General features: G+C 33.7%; 1 protein-coding gene across 10 annotated transcripts in view; it reads left to right on the top strand.

The window, feature by feature from the left end:
- Positions 1-23,953, top strand: part of MYCBP2 (MYC binding protein 2) — a 275,901-nt gene that overhangs the window by 152,337 nt on the left and 99,611 nt on the right. For 8 of the 10 annotated variants that reach the window (XM_054586458.1, XM_054586463.1, XM_054586459.1 and 5 more), the window contains 9 exons: positions 599-741; positions 2,241-2,341; positions 3,022-3,240; positions 8,138-8,363; positions 9,285-9,403; positions 10,021-10,108; positions 15,328-15,380; positions 17,427-17,599; positions 20,344-20,488. In XM_054586458.1, the coding sequence (XP_054442433.1) occupies positions 599-741; positions 2,241-2,341; positions 3,022-3,240; positions 8,138-8,363; positions 9,285-9,403; positions 10,021-10,108; positions 15,328-15,380; positions 17,427-17,599; positions 20,344-20,488 (1,267 nt within the window). The remainder of the gene's footprint in view (positions 1-598; positions 742-2,240; positions 2,342-3,021; positions 3,241-8,137; positions 8,364-9,284; positions 9,404-10,020; positions 10,109-15,327; positions 15,381-17,426; positions 17,600-20,343; positions 20,489-23,953) is intronic. The other 2 variants (XM_054586462.1, XM_054586453.1) reach the window with 1 other exon arrangement.

Raw genomic sequence — 23,953 nt, 5'->3', positions numbered from 1 at the left:
TTCATTCCGTTGTTTGAACTCGCTAATCTTGTTCCTATCAGAAACTTTGTCTTACTGTTCCTTTTGCCTAAATACTTTTCCCTCAGATTTGTTTTTAAAAACGTAATTCAGGTCTTTGTTTTAAGATAGTTTTAACATAGACTCTCCATCTTATTTAAAATAACTTTATGCCCTTATCCTGCTTTTTCTTTGAAGGACTGTCACTTATTGGATATATAATTACATATTTTTTTCACTATAACTGTTGTGTTTTTTTGTTTTTTTTGTTTTGTTTTTTTTAGAGATGGGAAGGAAAGGAGAGAGAAGGAGAGAAACATCAATGTGTGGTTGCATTTCGTGTGCCCCCTACTGGGGACCTGGCCCGAAACCCGGGCATGTGCTCTACACTGGGAATCGAACCAGCGAACTTTTGGTTTGCAGGCGAACAATCCAATGAGCCACATCAGCTAGGGCTCACTTTAACTTTTTTAACTTTAAATGAGGAGCTCTTAAATCAATCAATCAATCAATCAATCAATCTGATTTAGATATGGTTCCTAGAGCTAGATCATGTTTTATCTACCATGTAAAATTATCTCATGTGTTACTTATGTTATAGGAGTGAATTTGATGGAGATTTACAGTCCCAACTTCTGAGTAAAGCCAATGAGGAAGATAAAAACTGTAGCAGAGCTCTGTCAGTGGTAAGCACTGTTGTTCGAGCTGCAAAAGACCTTTTGCACAGAGCTCTTGCTGTGGATGGTAAGATTTTTTTTTTTTTTACTTTCTTAATAATCATCTTAGATTAACTGTGTACAGAGTTGCTGAAGAGGAATTGTATTCTAGAATTCCAGAGTGTTTTATTCATTGTAGATTTGCACATACACATACATTCATTTTGAATCAGTTATATACTTCATATAGTAATACAAAATTTTTTAGAATGTTCAGAAGCAATTACCTGGTACTTAGTTGACCTAGTAAGAGAAAAACTCTTGATTAGGACTGAGTCTTCTCTTTTATCTTTTCTGTAGCCAAAAAGCATTTTGTTTTGTCCTTTAGACCTGTTTTTCTTTATTTATATCCTGTTTCTAGTAATGGTATTTCCTTTACCCAAAGTTTGGGTAACCCTAAATATTTCCCCTAATTCACTTGTCCAAGTCGAGCTCTACATGTTTTTCCATTGGAAACTCTCCAGTTTGTATTCTCCACTCTGTGTTCTCTCCTAGTTCAGGATGCTATGGTACAAGCACATGTCCTCTTTCTTATGTGTGGATAACATCCTAATAATCTCACTGCCACCTTTCCTTTATTCCTGTCTACTTATCTGGTCATCCTCCACATTGGCAGTAGAGCTATATTTACAAAAACATTCACCGTCACCCACTCCACCTTACTGTTATTTATAACATTGGTTCCTGAGCCTAGCTGCGCATCAGAATCACCTGAGAAATTTGCTAAAAATGAAGAATATTTGGCCTATACAAATTAGGGTTTTAGGCTGGGCTAGAAAACTGTGGGGGGAGATTTGTTTCTTTTCTCTCTCTCTTTTTTTTAATTTAGTTCCTAGCCTATTCTGATGCAACAGCTGACCTAGAAACAAGTGATTTGGGAATAACTGATTGGCTTTTAACATAAAGGTCTTTATCATCTGGCCTCAACTTGTCTTCCCAGTGCCATGTTTATGAATGAAAATGAGTAAAATGTCCGTCAGCAAAGTGCTTTCCTTGGAAAAATAGAAGGCATTATAGTTTAACAGCAAACATTTTTGGAGTGGTTAATATGTGCAGGTTTGTTCTGAGCATTTTATGTATAGTAACTCAATCTTCACAACACCTAGTGAGGGAGGTACTATTATTATCCTCCTTTCCAGATGATTACTGAGGCAAGCACAGATTAAGTAATTTGCCTAATGTCACATGTAGAAGCCATGTGTGGCACCAGGAGTAGTGTTTCAAAATCATGACTGTTACTCAGGGTTCTAATCCTGGCTTTTTCATTTTACAAATGTATGGCTTGGGAAAAGGTACTTAAACATTGTGTGCCTTGGTTTCCTATTCTAAAAAGTGGAGATAATAAAAATTTCTTATTGATTGATATAACACATGTAAATAAGCCCTTACCATAGTGCCAGGTCCTTTGTAAGCACTCAGTTGACATCAACTATAATTTTGCTCAAGAAAACAGAATATAAATTTAGTATAGCATATATTCATTAAAACGAAATTACCTTCTAAGTACAGTTTTAATGTCTTTTTTAGCTGATGACATTCCAGAACTGCTTAGCTCTTCCAGTCTGTTTTCCATGCTGCTTCCCCTTATTATAGCCTACATCGGACCAGTAGCTGCTGCTATTCCCAAGGTGTGTAACTTAATTCTATAATGTTGAATCTATTTTTAAAAAACAAAATCATTTTTTTAGACTCTGCATCCTTCCTCTAAGAATACTTTAATTTTTGAAGCACCTGGGTTTCATGTAACACGCAGAGATAGACACACATTAAATGGTAGAAGTTATTAAACCTCTCTGTTATTAGTATTGTGTACTGGATTACTGTGCTTACTTATTGGCCTCACATTTGAAGAATTTGGGAATGGGATATATATTTCAGAAATATGATATGTTAAGGAAGCTTAAGTTATCTGAGACTTTTTAATTTATGAGTTTGATGCTAAGTCTGCATTTTTAATAAAAATAGCAATGTAAAAGGAAAGTATTTTAAATTGTGAAATACTCAAGACAAGGAAGAAATGATAAACTATTGATTCTTTCACATAATTATTGAGTAAAACTTAGTTTACTGCAAGTCACAAAAAAGCAAAAATATTTAAAAATACAGACTAGGTTATTTTCATGTAACATCTAAGACATCTGTGATAAATCTTTTTTTCCCCTATAGAACAAATTTCTTGTCCAACAAACACTTAGAGGAAACTCTACACAGAAATTCTTAGTAATAAGAATAATCAACATTTATAATAATTAATTTTAAAGCAACTCTCACATTTATTATCTCATTTAATCTTTTTTTTTTATACTAGGTGGCTGTAGAAGTCTTTGGCCTTGTCCAACAGTTGCTTCCCTCAGTTGCCATTTTGAATCAGAAGTATGCGCCCCCTGCGTTCAATCCTAATCAGTCCACAGACAGCACCACAGGAAACCAGCCGGAACAGGGCCTCTCTGCTTGTACCACCTCTAATCACTATGCTGTCATAGAGAGCGAACACCCCTATAAACCTGCGTGTGTGATGCACTATAAGGTAGGCACCAATTTTTAGGGGGAGTTTAAATTTGAAACTTGGTTTGATGTTCTATAATAAGATCTTAAAGGATGCTTAGCCTCTCTCTGCTCAGAAGTATAACTTTAATAGTATTTTATAGAGAATCAGAAGGTAATCAGGTTTGTCAGATACACAGAATTTTTACGTATAGTTTTATAGGGTTTATAAGAGTTGTTCTCATTTGTTTTTATAGGCTCAGTGCAATATATAATGCTGAACTGCATATTATATATTGTAGTAGTACTAGATATAATCATTAAAACTTAAAAATCATGCTTTTTGAACTGACGTTTTTACTACAGTCTGAGCTTTGAAAATTTACATACCCAGTGTAGGATTTAAAGTATTATACATAATGTAAAAAATACATATAAAATAATTGCAAATGTTTTTATTATAGAGTATTCAAAATCCTTTTTTCTTGCTTTTTAAATTGTATCATGTAAACTAAGAAGAATTAAATTTTAAATTTAAGTTTTATGTGCTTGTAAAATATTCAGCTTTTTATTGTAGAATATGGTAAACATAAAAATGCAAAGTAGTACAGTCCCCTTGTTTATCCATTATCCTATGTTCAGCAGTTATTAACTCAGTCAAACCTGTTTCATTTACTCCCCGTGCATTTTGTCCCTTACTCAATAATTTTTAAATGTACTCATGGATATTTCTCAATGTATCTCTAAAATATAAGGACCCATAAAAATAACCATATCAGCAAACTAAAAAAAACAACTAACAGTTCTTTCATGTCACCAAATATGCACATTTTAATTGTTTGAATTAGAATACAGATAAGATCTGTTCATCGTGATTATGTCTCTTAACTCTCTTTAACATATAGGCTACCCTCTATCCCTCCTTTTTTTTTTATTTCCTTGAGTTTTATTTAAGAAACTGGACCCTCTGTCTTTGTTGGACCGGAGCCTCTTCAGCTCGCCTCTTGAGTCCATTCGACACCCCTGTGGTCATCCATAGCACCCTTGCTCCCTGTTATGATAAATCGTTCCAGGTTCATTTTACGCATTTTTTGCCTCTGATCTGCCAAAATCTGGCTTTTCAATACAGATACGCGTTTCTCCTGTGTTGGTCATTGTTTCTAAATATTTATAGTGTCCAAACTTGTACATACACTCACACATAAATGTGTTTTTATACACATTTTATACATGTGTATGTTTACGTAATTTTGTCTAGATAAATCTGTTTGTTCGTGTATATTTTAAAAGATAAAATACCTCCTGAGTTTGTATTGAGGTTGCTAATTCAAAATAAGGACCACAGTATGTTACACCTGAATCTCTTTTCTTATACTTCCAGAATCCCTGGTCTTGGTGACACTGGAAATGTTAGAATTTTTTTAATCAATTATTCACTTTCTCTCTGTGGGTTTGTGTGTGTATGTATGTGCCTGTTTGTCTTTTGGTTATATCCCAAATAGGATGAATAGAGCAATTAAAGGAAGTGGGTATGGCCAGTTACTATGTTTTGAAGTAAATTGGAATAATCCCTCTCTGTGCGGTTATGCCACTAATTGTGTATACATTTGGCAATATTTATTTTGTTTTATACTAGGTTTTTAGGACTTGCTTTTAAAAATCTTTTGTTTTATAATAATTTAAGTAATTACATAGTCCTAAATCAAACCTATATAACAAAGTGTTATTTTCAGAGAAGCCTAATTTTTATCTCCATCTTTCCACTGTTTTTCTTCCTTTCCTGTCATGGGTAACATTTTATTATAATTTTGTAGCTTATCTTTTTATTGTGTTTTTTAGTGTAAGTGTACACACATACAGATGCACACAAGATATGTATATAATCATTCCTCATGTTTTTCAACTTACTTCAAAAAGATTTCAAACCTATAGAAAAAAGTGACATGATTTGTACAGTGAACACCCATATGCCTTTCACTTAGCTTCTTTGGGTAACATTTTTTTAAGATTTGTTGTATGTATTTATATATTTATCTGTATTTATTATTACTGAACCATTTAAGAATAACTTGCAAATACCATGACCCTTCAGTTGTTCCTAACAAAAATGAAGTTTTCTGTATAATTGCAATACAGTGATGGAATTTAGGGAATTTAACATTGATGTAGTATTATTATCATAATAAGTAGTAGTATTATATAACGTTATAGCAAACATTCTGCCAGTTGTTTCAATAGTGGGCATTTATAGCATTTTTTTTAAACCTAGGCTTTGGATCCTTTCAGACTCATACATTACACTTCGTTATCAAATATTTTTATCTCCTTTAATCTGAAACAGTTTCTAAGCCTTTCTTTCTCTTTAATGACATTGGCATTTTTGAGGAATACAATCAGTGGTTTTGTAAAAATATCTTTTTATTTGGATTTGATTGATTATTTCCTAATGATTAGACTCAGGTTACACATTTGGGGAGCAAATTAGTCACTTGATTAAGGTGATAGCTGACAAATTCCGCCACCAAAAATAAACATCTTTTTATCTTTCTTTGAAAATGTCTATCAGTAGACATCTAGAGACTGGGTAAAAAAATACTGTTTCCTAATGTATTTTACCCAGAGGTCTTAGCATCCATTGGTTATTCTTACCCAAATCATTTATTACTATAGTGGTTGCAAAATGGTGGCTTTCTAATTCTATTATTTCTTCCAGATGGGCTCTGTTACAAAGGAGAGTTTTCCCATCCCTTTTACTTTAAAAAACTGTATTCATTTATTTATTTAATGTGTTTATATCAATATGGACTTAAAAAGTCTCTCTCTGCTTAATCCTTTGCTATCATTATTCATTGTGATGCTCAAATTTTGATTTACCCAGTAACAAGTTCATTCAAGTTCATTCTGATTCCTTTTGCTGTGTTTTCATTAGTTTTTGAGCATTCCTTACCAGTTCCAATCAATACCCTAGAGATCTTTCCTTCCTACCCATACTAGTTCCAATCAATACTGTAGAAGTTTTTTCTTCCTACCCATTTCATTAATGTGTGTCTCTGTGAATAAAAAAAAACTATTAAGTAAAATTAATGATTTCTTTGCATGATATTTGTGTTTAGAATAAATCCTCCTGACATTATATAATCAAAGTACAATATTCAGAAGTTACTTAGAATAGTTCTTTTGGGTGATATGTGTAGGTTGCTATATTATCAGTTTGATAAGAAGTTACAGTTATTTTTGTGTTTGTACTTAATATTTATGTTCTTTTTCCTGTCCCACTTGATTTAATTTTATTTTCTAAATGTGTAAAATATTAACATGGTTCCAGAAATAAAATTATACAGAATAATATACTCAGAATTATAAGTCCTTTCCCTTCTCTGCTTCTCATTTACTCCAGGAAGTTCCTAGTTTGTTCTTCCTGTGTTCCTTTTTGAAAAAATTAGGATGGATGGATGGATGGATGGATGGATATGTAGTCTTATTTTTCTTTTCTTTTTTAAAAAGGTAGCATACTATATTTACTATTTTGTACTTTGCTTTTTATATTTAACAATATGTATAGAAAGCTTTCCATATCCATTTAAAGAGGTAATGCTCTTTATTTTCCCTCTTTACAACTGCATAGTACTCCATAGTGAAGATGTATCATAGTTTATTCATTCAGTTTCATGGGTGTGTGCATTTAGAGTGTTTTCAGTATTTTGCTTTTTTTTTTTTTTTTTGCAGTGAATAATTCACATATGTTTGGGGTTTTTTTCATGTTGTTAGAAGCATGTCTCCAAATTCTAGAAGTTGGATAGATAGGTTAAACAAATATAGAATGAGGAGCCTTATGTTTCATAGATGTGGGATTGCTGATCCAAAGGGTGAATACATATGTAGCTTGCTAGATGTTGTCAAGTTCCTTTCCACAGAAGTTATACTGTTTTGTGTCCCCACCAACATAGAATAAGAATGCGTGTTTTCTCACAGCGTCCCTAACAGTATGTGTTTAAATTTTGGGCCATTTGCCAACACAGTGGGAGAAACGGTATCTCAGTTGAGCTCTAATTTATATTTATGTTAGTATGACCAAGGTTGAACTTTTCCTTTAGATGGAGAATTATAAAAATCCTTTACTAAAAATATTTCACTTAGTTCTAGATATGTTTTTAGATTAATAATATACTTGAGAAATTGATAAGACTCATACTGTGTTCTACAACTAATCCATAGCTTGACATGGGCCTGCTTAACTGTAACTTGATTATCATGACAGAATTTTCTCTGTGGTGATGGCCACAGAATCTTAAAACTAGGTTTAAAAATGCATGTCATTGTATGTCACCATAAACTCATATATACAGTAAAACTACAGAAAGATAAAAAAATCTAGTTTTTTATCGTGAGAGAGTGTGTGTGTGTGTGTGTGTGTTTATATTCTCATAATGAAGGTTTTTGCTAATGAAAAGAAGCATTTGTAATAGACACTATGAATGGTAGATTACTTTAGGTTTTAGTAATTCATTCATTTTCCATTAATATCATTATATTTTAATTTACCTACTTATGTTCCTTAAATATATACTTACTGAAATGGGAAATTTATTGTATAAGTAAACTGTTCCACAAGAAAATCAGATTGCTGAATGTTTATGAATATTAAGTAGTTTCATAATATATAATAATATCAACACATATTTACAAATATTGTAATAGCACCAAATATTAGGTAGAAAGCAGTAGATATTGCAAGTGGGGAATAGAAACAGTTGATATTGAACATTAATACCTTGGTTTCTCATTCTTTTGAACTACTCTATTAGTTCCCTACTTAAAAATTATTTTATAGATATGTTGAAAGCATCATCTTTGCAGTATGATGTCCTGTTGTTAAGATAGAAAGCAAAAACCTAATTCTTCTTAACAAATGCAAGTGTCCTGTTGCCTGCTGACCACAGGTGACATTTCCAGAATGTGTACGGTGGATGACAATTGAGTTTGACCCTCAGTGTGGTACTGCACAATCAGAAGATGTCCTCCGTTTGTTGATTCCTGTAAGAACTATACAGAATTCAGGATATGGACCAAAATTGACATCTGTTCATGAAAATCTTAATTCCTGGATAGAGTTAAAGAAATTTTCAGGATCTTCTGGATGGCCTACTATGGTTTTAGTGTTGCCAGGCAAGTTATTTTTTCTATTCTGTTTTCTCATAAAATACATGCATTTATGATCATTGTGTTTAGTAAGCATAAATCATCGAAAATGTTTATTTAAGTTTTCTTTAAGGCATACTATGTATCTGGGTTGCAATTGAGAGGTAAGAAGACTCCAGGCATAGAGTGGCATATCATGGCCACGTTTCAGAAGAGAGGATGTTAGTGTGACTGAAGCAGAGAGTTAATATTGAGTAATGGCTGTCTAAACTTTGCACCGAACTATAGAAAAAGTAGATTAGATCTTTTTCCTCAATAACAAGAACTTTCTAAGGATTCCTTCCTTTCAGGAGAATTGTTGAACCATATAACCTCCTGAGTTATGTTAAAGCTATAGTTTTTAGTCTTATAAGTGTTGTCTATGTGTGGGTGCATGAGAGAGAGCGAGTGAGCACACTAGAGCACTTTTGTTATTGCTCTTGTTGGTGTTTTTCTTTAAAAGAAAGTATTTTTTTAAAACTATATGTAGTCTCTTAGTTGGTTTTCAACCAATTTATCATAACTACTTATATCATCTCTCAAACTAATAGCCTACTTGAATTCAGAATCTTTCCTTCTAGTCAGACCAGCTTTGTGAAGACATCAGACATAGCCAAATGCCAGGGAAAAGAATTGCTCGCTATAGTAATTGACAGATAATTGATTGCTCGTGTAACTTAAAGGTAGGATGTTTGATTAAGGAGATTTTGATCATAAAGAAAAATAATAACAGTTCACTTGGTATTGTTCCATTGTTTCTAGTGTTTTTAGCACAGAGTAGTTCAGGTAAATGTAGGAGGCCTTCCAAAATGACTATGTTTTTAGAATCTGGTATTGGTACCTGTCTTGAGATGAATAAAAGATAAAGTTGTTTCAGATTTTGAATTCAGTGTTCACTTTTTTCCTTAGGAAACGAGGCCCTTTTTTCATTGGAGACTGCATCAGATTATGTGAAAGATGACAAGGCTTCTTTCTATGGTTTCAAATGTTACGCAATTGGATATGAGTTTAGCCCTGGACCTGATGAGGTAAGAAGGAATTATCATCTTATTCGGCTAAGGAAGATTGTGTTTCCTAGGGCAGCTATTGACTTAAATCTATTTGCTGCCCATAAATAAGAAGTCCTGGAATGTGTTTTAAGCTAAGGTATGTAATTTAAAATACTTAGTAGTTTAATTGAGTGCAATGATCTGTTTTTGCTGCTTTTCAGTACATGAAGAGAAAGGAGTCTGTGCAACATGACCCAGCCTTTGAACACTTAGTATAATTGTGTCTGTTTCCGACCAGCTCAATTGGGTATACCTTTCTGAGTAAATAATTGAACCTGATTTCACAATGGGACCAACTTAATATCTCTTATCAATGTTTTAAGTCATACAATAAAACAAAATCAAGGTGAAAAAAATGATCATGTTCCCTCAAAAATGAATGAAAAATTCTTTCAGTGATGAACCTGTGGGTCCAAACCTAATAACCAGCATAAGACATAATACTGAATCTTTTCAATTCTTAATTTAGCCATTAGCTAACACATTTTCTTCCAGTTTCAAAAGTTATGCTTGAATGCAAGTCACATTTGTTAATTATTCACATTATCTTCCAAACATGTTTTTAAACCAGCTGATATGTTTTTGTAATTCTACAGGGAGTCATTCAGTTGGAAAAAGAATTAGCCAATCTAGGCGGGGTTTGTGCTGCAGCTCTGATGAAAAAGGACCTAGCACTTCCTATTGGTGAGTCTGGTCACATACTGGGTGTGTGTTTACATTTGTTGTTGTTGTTGTTGTTGTTGTTGTTTTTAAGAATAGAATATGCTTATAGAATGTTCTGAAAATAAAGTTTTTTTAATTAAATTTATTGGGGCAATGTTGGGTAATGTTGATCATGTATGTTTCAAATGTACATTTCTCTGATACATGATTTGTATGTTGCATTGTGTGTCCACCATGCAGTCCAGTCATCTTCTATCCTGTGTATTTGCCCCCCTTTACCTTTTACTGCCTCCCGCACCATCTTCCCTCTGGTAACTACCATACTGTTGTCTGTGTCTATGAGTTTCTGTTTTATATCCCATATATAAGTGAAATCATATGGTTCTTAACTTTGTCTGATTGACTTATTTAGTTTAGCATAATATTCTTAAGTTCATCCATGTTGTTGAAAATGGCAGCATTTCATCTTTTCTTGTGGCTTAGTAGTATTCCATAGTATACTGTATATGTATTGTATCTACTTTAACCAATCCTCTATCGAAGGACACTTTGGTTGTCTCCATGTCTTGGTCACCGTGAATAATGCTGCAGTGATCTTAAGGGTGTATATATCTTTGCGACTGTTTTTGAGGTTTTTGGATAGGGACCCAGAAGTGGGGTTGTTAGGTCATGTGGTAATTCTTTTCTTAATTTTTTGAGGAGGTGCCAAACTGTTTCCATAGAGGCTGTACCAGTTTACTTTCCCACTCGCAGTAAATGGGGGTTTGTTTTCCTCTACAACCTCTCGAACACTTGTGACTACCTATCTTCTTGATGACTGCCAATCTATCAGATGTGAGGTGGTATTTCATTGTAGTTTTGATTTGCATGTCCCTAAATAGCTAATGAAGTCAAACATCTTTTTACATATTTGTTGGCCCTTTGTATGTCTTCTTGGGAGAGGTGTCTGTTCAGGTCCTATGCCAAATTTTTAATTGGATTGTTTGTTTGGTATTGAGTTGTATGAATGTTCTATGTATATTTTAAATATTAACTTCTTGCCAGAGATCTTGTTTGCAAATGTAATCTCACATTCAGAAGGTTGCCTTTTTGTTTTATTGTAAGTTTCTTTTGCTGTGCAGAAGCTTTTTAGTTTGATATAGTCTCATTCATTTTATTTTGCCTTTTCTTCCCTTGTCTTTGGGGGTCAGATTTTATATAAAGTGTTCTCTATGACCAAGGTTCATAAATTCACCTGTGTTTATTTCTTTGTAATTTATTGCTTCAGATCTTATATTTAGGACTTGATCCATTTTAAGTTGATTTGTATACATGGGGACAAACTGTAATCTAGTTTAGTTCTTTTTCATGTGGCCTTTCAATTTGCCCAGCACCATTTATTGAGGAGGCTTTCTTTTCTCCATTGTGTGTTTTTCACTCCTTTGTCAAAAATTATTTGCCCTTATACATGTGGTTTTGTTTCTGGGCTCTCAGTTCTGTTTCATTGGTCTGTGTGTCTGTTCTTCTGACAATCCCATACTGTTTTGATATTGTAGCTCTGTAGTATAATTTGAAGTCTGATACTTCTGGCTTCATTCCTTTTTTTTCTAAATTGTATTTCTTTTTCCATTACTGTTTAGTCCCCTTATACCCTCTTCCCCCTCCCCCCGCCCTGCAATCACCACACTATCGTCCATTCTTTTTTCTCAGGATTGCTTTGTCTATTCTTTGTTTTTTGTGCTTCCTTATGAATCTGATGATTTTTTTGGTTCTATTTCTTTAAAAAATAACATTGGGATTTTGATGGGGATTGCATTTTTTAATCACTTTTTAATAATGCTTTGTAGTTTTCAATATAAGGTCCTTCACATCCTTTGTTAAGTTTATTTCTTCATTGCAATTGCAAAACGATTTTTTCCTCTAAATTTTCATTGTTGATATATAGGAAAGCAATGGATTTTTGTATATTGATTTTGTATCCTAAAACTTTATTGTTTCTTGTTTCTTGTTTCTAATAGTTTTTGGTGAAGTCTTTAGGGTTCCCTCTTACAGAATCATGTTATCTATAAAAAGTGACACTTTTACTTCTTCTTTCCCATTATGGATGCCTCTTATTTCTTGGTCTTGCCTGATTGCTCTGGCTAGGATTTCTAGAACTTTACTGAGTAAGAATGGTAAGAGTGGGCATCTGTGTCTTCTTCCTGATTTTAGAGGAAAAGCTTTTAGCTTTTCACCTTTAAGTATGATACTGGCTGAGAGCTTGTCATATATAGCATGTATTATGTTGAGGTACGTTATTTCTATACCCATTTTATTGAGTGTTTTAATCATAAATGTATCTTTTCAAATGTTTTTTTCTGCTAGATTGATAGGATTATATTATTTCTATCGTTTGTTTTGTTAATGTGGTGTATTACATTGATTGATTTGCTTGTGATGAGCCATCCTTATGCTTCTAGAGTGAACCCCACTTGATTGTGATGTACTTTTTTTTAATGTATTGTTGTATTCTGTTTACTAGTTTGTTTTTGGTTTTTGTTTGGGTTTTTTTTTTTTTTTTTGGTTTTTTTTTGCGTCTGTATTCAACAGACGTATTGGTCTGTAGTTTTTTTGCAGGTGCGTTATCCTTGCCAAGTTTTCGTATCAGGGTTATGTTAGTTTCATAAAATGTGTTAGGAAGTATTGCCTCTTCTTCAGTTCTAGGGGAAGAGTTTGAGAAGGGTAGGTATCAAATCTTCTTTGAATGGTAGAACTTACTAGTAAAGCCTTCTGGTCCTGGACTTTTATTTTTGGGAGGTTTTTGATGGTTGTTTCAATTTCTTCACTGTTTATCAGTCTATTTAGATTTTTCAAATCTTCATGATTTGGTCTAAGGAAGTTATATAATTCTATGAACTTAACCATTTCTTCTAGGTTATTGAATTTGGTGGCATAAAGTGTTTCATAGTATTCTGGTATGGTACAGCCACTATGGAAAACTGTATGGAGGTTACTCAAAAAATTAATAATAGAGTTACCATATGACCCAGGACACCTTTTCTGGGTATCTAACTGAAAAATTTGAAAACATTTATTTGCTAAGATATATGCCCTCCTTTGTTCATTGCAGCATTATTCACAGTGGCCAGGACATGGAATTTCATTGTCACATGCACTCACAAGCAATAACTACTTAATATATTGGTAGTTTGGGATTTTTAAAATAGAGGCTGAAGAATACCCTCTAGTCTCTTTAATTCACACACATACACATCCTCCTTATCCATGTTACATGTTATTTGCCATGCACTGGTTTAGGCACTGGATATATAGTATGAAACTGAAAGTTTGAGATATTTCTTAAATATTCCAGTGGACATATCAAATAGACAACTAGAACTCACTGTCTGGATTTTAGGGAACAAGTCAACACAGTTGTCACTTGAACTTGGTTGATACTTAAGTACATGGGACCATATGAAAGACGAACTAGGGAGAGAATGCAAATGAGAAAGACAAGAGCCCAGGATCAAAGCTGGGACTTGCCAAAATGTCGAAAGTAGACAGAATATGAAGAAAACACAGCAGAAAAAGACTGTGAAGGAACATCAGCCAATAAGGTAGAGGTAAAATGAGGAGAGCAGATATTCATGGGATGTTTGAATGCTGCTGAGAAGTCAATTAAAATATATCATTGGATTGAAAACATGCTGATTATACCCTCAATAATAAGTATATCAGTAAAATGAGAGAATGGAAAGTCAGGAACCAGCATCAGGCTAAATATAGCTAGCTCTCTGGAAGAGTTCTTATTGGAGGCAGAACAGGAATGAGGCGGCAGCAGAAAGGGTACCTCTTTACGAGACACATTTGCATGATATGTGGATTGATTTATAATCAAGATGGCAAAGACAAAAATAAAGTTTAAAATATTTACTGATTCTATCATGTTTATACATTTTATTTCACAGTATTTGGAGAATAAAAAGTACTATTTTTGCAATGCTCTCCCCCAAAAGTTCATCTTTATCTCTTCTCTCTGAGACTACCCTTCCCACTTGATCCTTTCTTTCTTCCCTTCTCCTTCTCTACTGTTTTCTTTCTTTTCTGTTTTCTTTTCCCTTATACTTCTTTTCACCCTTCTGTATTCTCTCACTCCTACTTAATCCTGGTGTATATATATATATATATATATATATATATATATATATATATATGAGAAAATGAGATATCTTGAATTCTATTCATCTGAGGAAAATTAGCATATCTTTGGAGGAAAATTGTCAATAACTGTTGAAAGTTTACATGCTTATACTTTTTGATGTAGCAATTTTTATTCATTTTTGCACAAATATCAAGAATATATGTTGTAAGATAGATTGATGTAACAGTGCTTGTGATTGTAATATCTAAGGTAATCAAACATGTTAAATAAATGATGTTACATCTATACATTGGGAGTGAATGGAGCTATTAAAAAACAACAGCAAAAAAGTATGTCCTGACCAAAAAAGATGTTTGAATTTTATTAACCGAGTAAAGCAAGTTGCAGAGGAGGGTCCCATTTTTGCAAGCGTTATCTTGTATATGTATAAATATATGTATATGTGGGTACCTGTGTATATGTTAACACATATATACATACATAACATTTATTATTTGCAGCATGTTTCTAGAACAACACACCAAAAACTGTTGACGCTTTCTGTTTGGGAGACTGGTGGGTTAGAATTGTTCATTCTGTACTTTAGTATAATTTGAATGTTTCTCTTTGAATACATATTACTTCATTAGTAATATTCTATAAATTATACTATCAAAGGAAATTCAATAAAAATGTTTATATGAAGTAATAAATGAGAAAATGGCTAGAGGACACAGTCACTACTTTCTGTTTTCCTGCAAGTTACTATTGTTTACTGAAGGTATAAATCTTTTATAAGATAACCGAAATAAAAAGGCTCAGATTCTGAATAATCAGTTTTCTCATATTTTTTGTACAAAAGTAAATACTCAAAATTACACATTTATATACATAAATGTAGTGTAAATCTTTTGCAGATCACTCAATGGATGCATTTTGAGTATTGTTTTGGGAATTATAGTTTATATTCACATTGATAATTACACTTTAAAATATAAACCACTGAGATTTAGCCAGGATGATAATAGTCCTTTTCCACTTGGAATATCAGAACTGTGAAAAACATATAAAGAATGCAAAAGACTAGAAAATTAAACTCAGTACTGATATATTTTAGTGAAACTTTCCATTTACACAGCAGGTAACGAATTAGAAGAAGATCTTGAAATTCTTGAAGAGGCTGCCTTACAGGTATTGTCCCAAACGTTGTATGAATAAACTTTGTACATTAATTTAAAAGCGGTACATTCACTTAGATAAAGCTTATTTTTCTTGAAAATAGGACTCATTCATTAAATATATTATTCTGTTGATTGACAATTATAAAGATAACTTAAAATTTTTCTCCTTGAGTGAGACATAAATTCTTTGGGAGAAAGAATACCTGCCAAGGGCCAAGGGTGCTGGGGAGGGCGTTGCAGAGCTATGGGTATGAAAGTTTTATTGACCAGTTAGAAAAAAAGGAGAAATAAGGTGTTAGTCATTTAAATAATGTCTGCAGAACACTCTATAATTTACGATACCTTTATTATCTATTTTTGCAGTTACACTTTGAGGTCAGTATTATCTGTTGTATCTTACAATTACAATAACTGAAGTTTATAAAAGTTATGCAACTTGTCTAAAAATTCAGCTAATTAGGAGGTAGAGGCTAGTATCTAGGTCTTCTAATACCTACAGCTAGTGATTTATGTTGTATTTTTTTAGATGATTTGATCACAGCAGTAATGATAAAAACAAACATTTGATCTTAATTTTATCAAGTACTATTTAAAACACTTGGCATGTTTTTAACTCATTTAGTCTTCACAGCAACCCTATGAATTAGACTTTATTTCTATTTACAGATAAGGAAACTGAAGCAAGGAAAACTTAAGTGATTTGCCCAGAATCACACAGCTGTTAAGCAACCATAGCTAGAATTTGACCTCTGTCCCTTTGGTGACCAAGTTCATGACGTTGACATTGTATGCTAATCGTAGAGAGCCATGGTGTCCTCATAATGTTAAGAAACCACCTTTGTTTTTGTTTTAAAAAAAAGTTAAATCTTTGTACCTTAAGATTCAAAATAAATGAATTCAATAAACATTTAATAAACAGCATGTATCACACACTATCCCAGTTAAAGAGAACCATTAAAGAGTTCTTACCTTATTCATCATTACAGGGATTAATATGGTCTATATAATATCATTTAGCTCATATATAAAGAGATCCTTATTGTGCTGTGGTTCATCAACAACAAAAAATGGTGTCCTAAATTGCCCATCTTTTTGGCGTGTAAGGTAGTTGTGGTAGTGGTCTAACATGCAATAAACACCGACTTCTTAGGCAGTGTAGCATGCATTTTATATGTGTTATTTAATTTAAATTTTATAATAACAGAAAAGAGACTTATTTGATCATCAGATACACATTTTTCAGATTCAGGAAGATTTGTAACTTGTTAGCTCACTAGCATACAGCTATAACTTGTCCAAAGCCAGGATTCACACAAGTCTGTTTGAGTTCAAAGATCATGATTTTTGCAATTTCATGGCTTATAGAATGCAAAAGTTACCATTGTGTAAATTTGATAGTACTAAAGTATAATCCTTTTCTATGAAAATGAATTTCATTTTGAAATTTGTTATATAGTCATTAAAATGTTTCTAGTTTGAGCATTTAAAGCAGGTCTCTCCAAAATATAGGCTTACCTGTCAGATAGGTGAGATCTAAAATTTCAGTTTTATCTGCTTCTTTTTCTTCACTTCAGTCAGGCTTACACAGATTAATGCACTTTTATGTGCAGCTGCAGTCAAGCTTCCATCCACTTTTTGTCCAAGTCTAGTCCATGGTACCCACCCACTGAAGAGAGCAGACACAGCCTGTGTGTGAGAACTGCCAATAAGGGCAGCACAAAAAGAGGGAGGCCTCCACAGCTGCCTGCAGAAGGAAGCCCAGGCCCTGACAGATGGGGATGCGCCAAGCAGATGGCTAGAGTGGGAGGGTATGCACCACTTCAACTGGCATGCACATGCCATAAATCACTTCTTTTGTGGAAGGGAAGGACTGGAAGTATTTTCCCCATATTTTTCCTTCCTGGAAGGTTTCTACTTTGTAGGCTAAAGAACACTGGAGCATGGGGAGGAAATGATTTCCCCAAAAAAGCCTATTAAAAATTGTTTGCAAGTTCAAAAATTCATGTATTTAAAGTTTTGTATTTTAAAATATAGAGATGTTCTTTTTTACCAACAGGTGTGCAAAACCCATTCTGGTATTCTTGGAAAGGGTTTAGCTCTTTCTCATTCACCAACTATATTAGAGGCACTTGAAGGAAACTTACCGCTGCAAATCCAGAGCAATGAACAGTCCTTCCTGGATGACTTTATTGCTTGTGTTCCCGGATCGAGTGGTGGGAGGCTTGCAAGGTAATGCACTCCAAGTACTACAGTTACTTTCTTTCAGGGCTTTCCTCCATTTTCATTTCTGAAGAGAAATGAAAGGAGAGTCATTAGGATGTTAAAATGCTGCCTAAAATAATCTGATTTTTGTGTTTTGAACCAGCTGAATCATAAAATGCTAGTTAATATTTCAAAATATTTTAAAAATGTGATAGTTGTTAGTTGGTCATTTTAAAGTTTCCTAGATGAACTTTTATTTTAAAAATATGATGAATACGAGGGAGGACTAAAAAACCTGGAATTTATTTATAAAAAATTGTGAATTCATTCTTACGTGTTTAAACTTCAGTCGCCTTCAAAGTACTCTCCATTTGAGACTTTAAAATGGTTTTAATTTTTTTTAATATTTTATAATTAACTTTGACATCTAAAAAAATAAAATCAGTCTGCATTTGAGAAAGAAAGAAAGAGAGAGAGATGGAACTCCTACCTTTTGCGACAACGTGGATGAACTGGAGAATATTAAGCTAAGTGAAATAAGCCAGTTGATGAAAGACAAATACCATATGATCTCACCTATAAGTAGACTCTATTCGACAAAATAAACTAACAAACAAAATAAACCACAGGCACGGAAATGTGGAGCAGACTAAAAGTGACCAGAGGGGATGGGGAAGGAGGACAATGGTGGAAAGAAGGGGAAGGGACTAGACAAAGAACATGTATGAATGACCCATGGACGTGGACAACAGAGTGGGAATTGATTGTGGGAGTGGGGCGTGGGGGTGGGGGTGGGTAAAGGGGTAAAAATTGAGACAACTTAACAGAATAAACATGATTTATAAATTTTAAAAAAAGTACCCTCCATTTGATGAAGTACACCTATTGGAACACTTTTCCACTGCTCAAAACAGTTGCTGAACTTGCTGATTTTGATGCCCTTTAGTGCTTCTGCTGTTTTTTAGTTTCACCTCTTCCACATTGGCAAAATGTTTCCCTTTGAGGACTTTTTTCATCCAGGAAACAAAAAACAGTGGCTCAGGGCAAATTCGAGTAAATAGGGAGGGTGGGGCATAGGGATCATGCCATTTTTGGTCAAAAACTGCTGAACTCTCAGCAGGGCGTGGGCAGGTGCGCTCATAAATCACCCCTCAGGAAGTCGGCAAATGCGTTGAAAGAGTCTTCAAAAGAAAATTCACTGAACCCGAATGCGGCATCTCACACCACCAACTGGTGCACTGATACAGATGGGTTCCCAGGACACTCACCCAGCAGGGGAAGCCTGTACTGCAAGGGGCCTGCCCCCAGGAAGATAATTCCATTTTTAGGGGGCGCCCCTTGTACATGGTGTAGTTGAAATCCTGTGTATTGACTGGTAATATTTATTATCTAACTAAACTCCTAAATTTATTACTATATTTTTTTTAATAAAATAAATACCAAAATAATATGAATTTTTCCAAATCTACAATGAATAGAAATATAAATTAGAGTGTAAATCAAATCATTTGAGGTTATAGAGTTCTCGTTTATTTTGTTGCTTTTGCTTTTTTTTAAGCTAAAGAAAAATATGCCGGCTTGTGTGATTTTGAAATATAGAAATCTAATCCCTTTATGGTTTTAATTTTAAAAATGCAGAGATTATTCTTTAGTTTTTATAAACCAAAATGGGCATTGGAGAAGAATAGAAAATCTTTCATCAGCCTCACTGCAGTCTTTGTGGACATTTTTACACATAACAATTACTTATCATTCATCTCACAGAGTAGCTTGAATGTTGATCATGAAATGAATTCAAGAATGGCGTTCACAAAATACAGAAAATGGGCAAAATTTATGTGGAAATTGAGGTAATGAGGGAAGATACTTGAGCAATTACATAAAGAAAAGGTGGACTAACTGCTCTCAAGCAAGCAGAATGCCGTTTTTGTCCCCGCTTTTACAGAGAAGCTCTTCTTTCCTAGACTACTAGGCTGGCAAGTTAAGGCAGACCTTCCTCAGTAAAAATGAGTGTACTTGAGACTTCAAATTGTACTCAACCTGAATTCATTTTCTTGGTTATGTTAAATCAGCCATAGGTAAAATTACGTTTCCTGATTTTTTAAATTGAATCTTTATTGTATTTTTTTCCATTACCATTTATCCCCCCTTAGACCTTCTTCCTCCTCTACCCACTCCCCTCCTCCAGCAGTCACCACACTGCTGTTCATGTCTATTAGTCCTTTTTCGTTTTGCTCATTCCCTCCACCCCCTAACCTCCCTCCCCTCACCTTAGCTGTCACCCTGAACTCTATCTGTGAGACCGTCCCCATTTCCCTTGCGAGCTCCGTTTGTTCATTAGATTCCATGTGTGAGTGAAATCGTAAGGTATTTGTCTTCTCTGATTGTCTTATTTCACTTAGCATTATGTTCTCCAGGTCCATCTGTAGATAAAAATTAAAATTCTTTTTTATAGCCAAGTAGTATTCCATTGTGTAAATGTCCCATAGTTTTATCCACTCATCTACTGATGGATACTTGGGCTGCTTCGAAGTTTCCTGATTTTAAAATTTTTATTTGTAAATCTCAGAAATCTCATGTGCTTTGGCATATTTTTTAGTGGATTCATCATTAATAGTTTCCAAGAAAGACGCTTATGCTGATTATATATGAATCAGAAATAAAATTGTTTTGGCATTCTGATACAGGTTTCATTCATTTGGCTTAATTTCATGTTAATCATTGAAGATATTGATGACTGTCTTTTTTGTTGTTTTTTTCATTTCTGCCAGGTGGCTTCAGCCAGATTCCTATGCTGATCCTCAGAAAACATCTTTAATCCTGAATAAGGATGATATTCGTTGTGGGTGGCCTACCACCATAACTGTTCAAACAAAAGACCAGTATGGAGAAGTGGTACATGTTCCCAATATGAAGGTAATTTTATAAAAATTAAAATAGTAGACATCTGTGCACTGACTATTGTAACTAATAAAATTTTAGAAATCACGAGGGTCTTGAGTCCATTTTTAGGGCTCTCTTTATATATATGTAATGGAGGAAGCCACAAAATTGTTTAAGTGACTTGTTTATATTATTAGTACATATCTGATTTTCCAAGTTACATATTTTTTATTTGTTTTTCACATTTTGCTAGGTGCTATCAGGATGCAAAAGAAGGATTAAAAAAAGTGTCCATATGAAGAGTGCTAGGCATGTAGAAGGAAGGTCCTCAATACATAATGATTGAATAAATCAATACATTTTAAAATGCTATATATATTTTTTAAAAACTCAAATACATTCTACATTCTGTACTATTGAAACATTGAAAATATAATAATGATACTTATTAAATGAATTAATAATAGATTTGGATTGTAAAAGAATCAAGAGTGGAAATAGTCATATGCTGTATTGATGAATATAGTTCTTTCAAACCTCTTCCCTAAGACATTAATTACTAAAGACATTTAGAACATATTTTAATGTATAAAGTTAAGTCCTTTGTGATATAACCTATTAATGTAATTATCTCATTTAAAACTTTTATTATGTTTCTGGGAAAAAAATCAATATTGAATGAAAATTTCTATAGGCAATCCCCAGCTGCCCCCGCACCTCAAAGTGATTTGATTGTTTGGAGCTTAGAGTTGATTAATTTGCAAAATCCCTTTGAATTACAGAGCACACAATTTTACCTCATTATTTCTTTTATTATAACTACTTGGTACATTTTTTAAAAGATTTTACTTATTTATTTTAGAGAAAGGGGACAGGAAGGAGAAAGAAAGGGAGAGAAACATCAGTCAGTTGCATCAATCATCTTGCATGCCCCCAAACAGGGATCTGGCCCACCGCCCTGAGCGGGCATGTGCCCTGACTGGGAATCGAACCAGTGACCTTTCAGTTTTCAGGATGATGCCCAACCCACTGAGTCACACCAACGGGGCTACTTTGTATATTTTTTTATTTATACCATGAAGAAGCACAATGCCAGTGGAACCTTACCTGACTCATAGTTAAAAAATAAATTAAAAAAAAAAAAGATAAGACCCATACACTTCACATGTCTTAAGACCAGTAAATAAAATTGTATGGGAAAGTATTTGAACCTGATACTAAACAAAAACCAGGCTTTAACAGTGGCTTTCAAAGATCTGACAGTAACCCATGCTGTAAGGAATTGCATCATAACCCAAACATACATACATAAGATGAAATAGTATGTACTCTTTATTACATGTACCATCCATGTAATACATATTTATTATAATATGTATTATACATATTTACACGCCATGCTGCACTGTGATATTTTCTATTTTTCTTTTCTGAGGAAGATCAGAAGTCCCATCAAAGTGACTTCATGCCCACTATGAATTACTCTGTCAAATGAAAAAAGCAGGTTATAAGGAGAAAAACTGATTAGAGAATAAAGTAGTCTTAATAATGATACAAAAAAATGACTCTGAGGAAAGGATTTCTATCACAGTACAAAACACGTTAATATGAACCTCAGAATGATGATACCTGATAAAGAACTAAGGTGGTATTTAAACTGTAACTTTGTGACTGCCTAGGAATCAAGTGGTCTTTGCTAATGCATAAACAAACAAAAACAACAATAAAATGTTTTGTTATAATTCTTAGAATAATATTTCTGATTATTGTTTGTAAGATAATTTGTACTTTCAGTGTTTCAACATGCCTTAGCAAATCTGTTCTCTTCTTTAAAAAACAATTTTTTGTTTTTCAGTTACAGTTGATGCACAATATTATATTAGTTTCCAGTGTACAGCCAGTGATTAGACATTTTTATAACTCATGAAGTGATTACCCCAATAAATCTACCACCCCTCTGACAGCATGCATAGTTATGACAAGTTACTGCCTCTATTCCCTATGCTGTGCTTTTACATCCCCATGACTGTTTTGTAACTACCAATATCAAGTTCGTGATCCCTTTATCTTTCTCACTCATCTCCCACCTTCCCCCATCTGATAGCCATCAAACTGTTGTGTCTAGGAGTCTGTTTCTGTTCTGCCAGTTGCTTTATTTTGTTTTTGTTTTTAGATTCCACATAGATATGAAGTCATTTGGTGTTGGCTTTCTCTGTCTGACTTACTTCATTCAGCTCAATACCTCCTAGGTCCATCAATATTGTTGCAGGTGGCAAGATTTCATTCTTTTTTATGGCTGAGTCATATTCCCTTGTATATATGCATTACTTTTTCTTTATCCACTCATCTGTTTAGGGACACTGAGATTGCTTCCATATCTTGGCTACAGTAAATAATGCTGCAATGAACATGTGGATGCATATGACCTCTTGATTTAGTGTTTTGGGTTTTTTTCAGGTAAATACCCAGAAGTGGAATTGCTGGGTCTTTCTTTGTCTCATGTTATAGCCTAAATTTTAAAGTCAATTTTGTCTCATAAAGATATTTATTGCTATCCCAGCTTTTTTGTTTTTTGTTTCTAGTTTCATGAAATACCTTTCTCCAGCCCTTTACTTTCAATCTCTGTTTGTCTTTGATTTGAAGTGAGTCTGTTGTAGACAGTATATGTAAGGATCTTGCTTTCTTTTTTACTCAGCCACCTTACGTCTTCTGATCGGAACATTTAATCCATTTGTATTTAAAGTAGTTGTTGATAGATTATGTAATTATTGCCATTTTATTGCTCATATTTTTTATTTTCTTCTTGAAGATCCTTTAATGTTTCTTATAGTGCTGGTGTGGTGGTGATGAACTGCTTTATCTCTTTCTTATCTGGGAACCTCTATCTGTCTTGTGATTCTAAAAGCAAAGTAATCTCAGTTGTAGGTCCTTGCTTTTCATCTCTTTTCATATTTCGTGCCAATCCCTTCTGGCCTGCAAAGTTTCTGTTGAGAAATCAGCTAACAGTCTTACGAGATCTCCCTTGTAGACAACTGACTGCTTTTCTTCTTGTTGATTTTTAAGATTCTCTGTCTTTAACCTTTGCCATTTTAATATGATGTGTCTTGGTGTGGGACTCTTTGAGTTCATCTTGTTTGGGACTCTCTTTGCTTCCTGAGCTTATATGTCTATTTCCTTCACCAGGTTTTGGAAGTTTTCTGTTGTTATTTTTTCAAATTGGTTTTTCAATTTCTTGCCCTCTCTCCTTTTCTGCCACTCCCATGATGTGAATGTTAGTATGCTTAAAGTTGTCCCAAGAGGTCTCTTACACTGTCTTCATTTTTTAAAATTCTTTTTTCTCTTTGCTATTTTGAATGGGTGTTATATGCTACTTTCCAAGTGGCTGATTCCTCTTCTGCTTCATCCTCTCTGCTGCTGATTCTCTATAATGTATTCTTCATTTCAGATATTGCATTCTTAACTGCTGAGTGGCTCTTTTTTATGGTTTTTATCTTCATT

The sequence above is a fragment of the Pteronotus mesoamericanus genome, unplaced genomic scaffold, assembly GCF_021234165.1.
Source record: "Pteronotus mesoamericanus isolate MK-2021 breed Mesoamerican mustached bat unplaced genomic scaffold, CSHL_Meso_final contig_94, whole genome shotgun sequence".
NCBI lineage: Eukaryota > Metazoa > Chordata > Mammalia > Chiroptera > Mormoopidae > Pteronotus > Pteronotus mesoamericanus.
The sequence above is the reverse complement of the archived record's forward strand: the minus strand, read 5'-3'. Positions and strand labels throughout refer to the sequence as shown.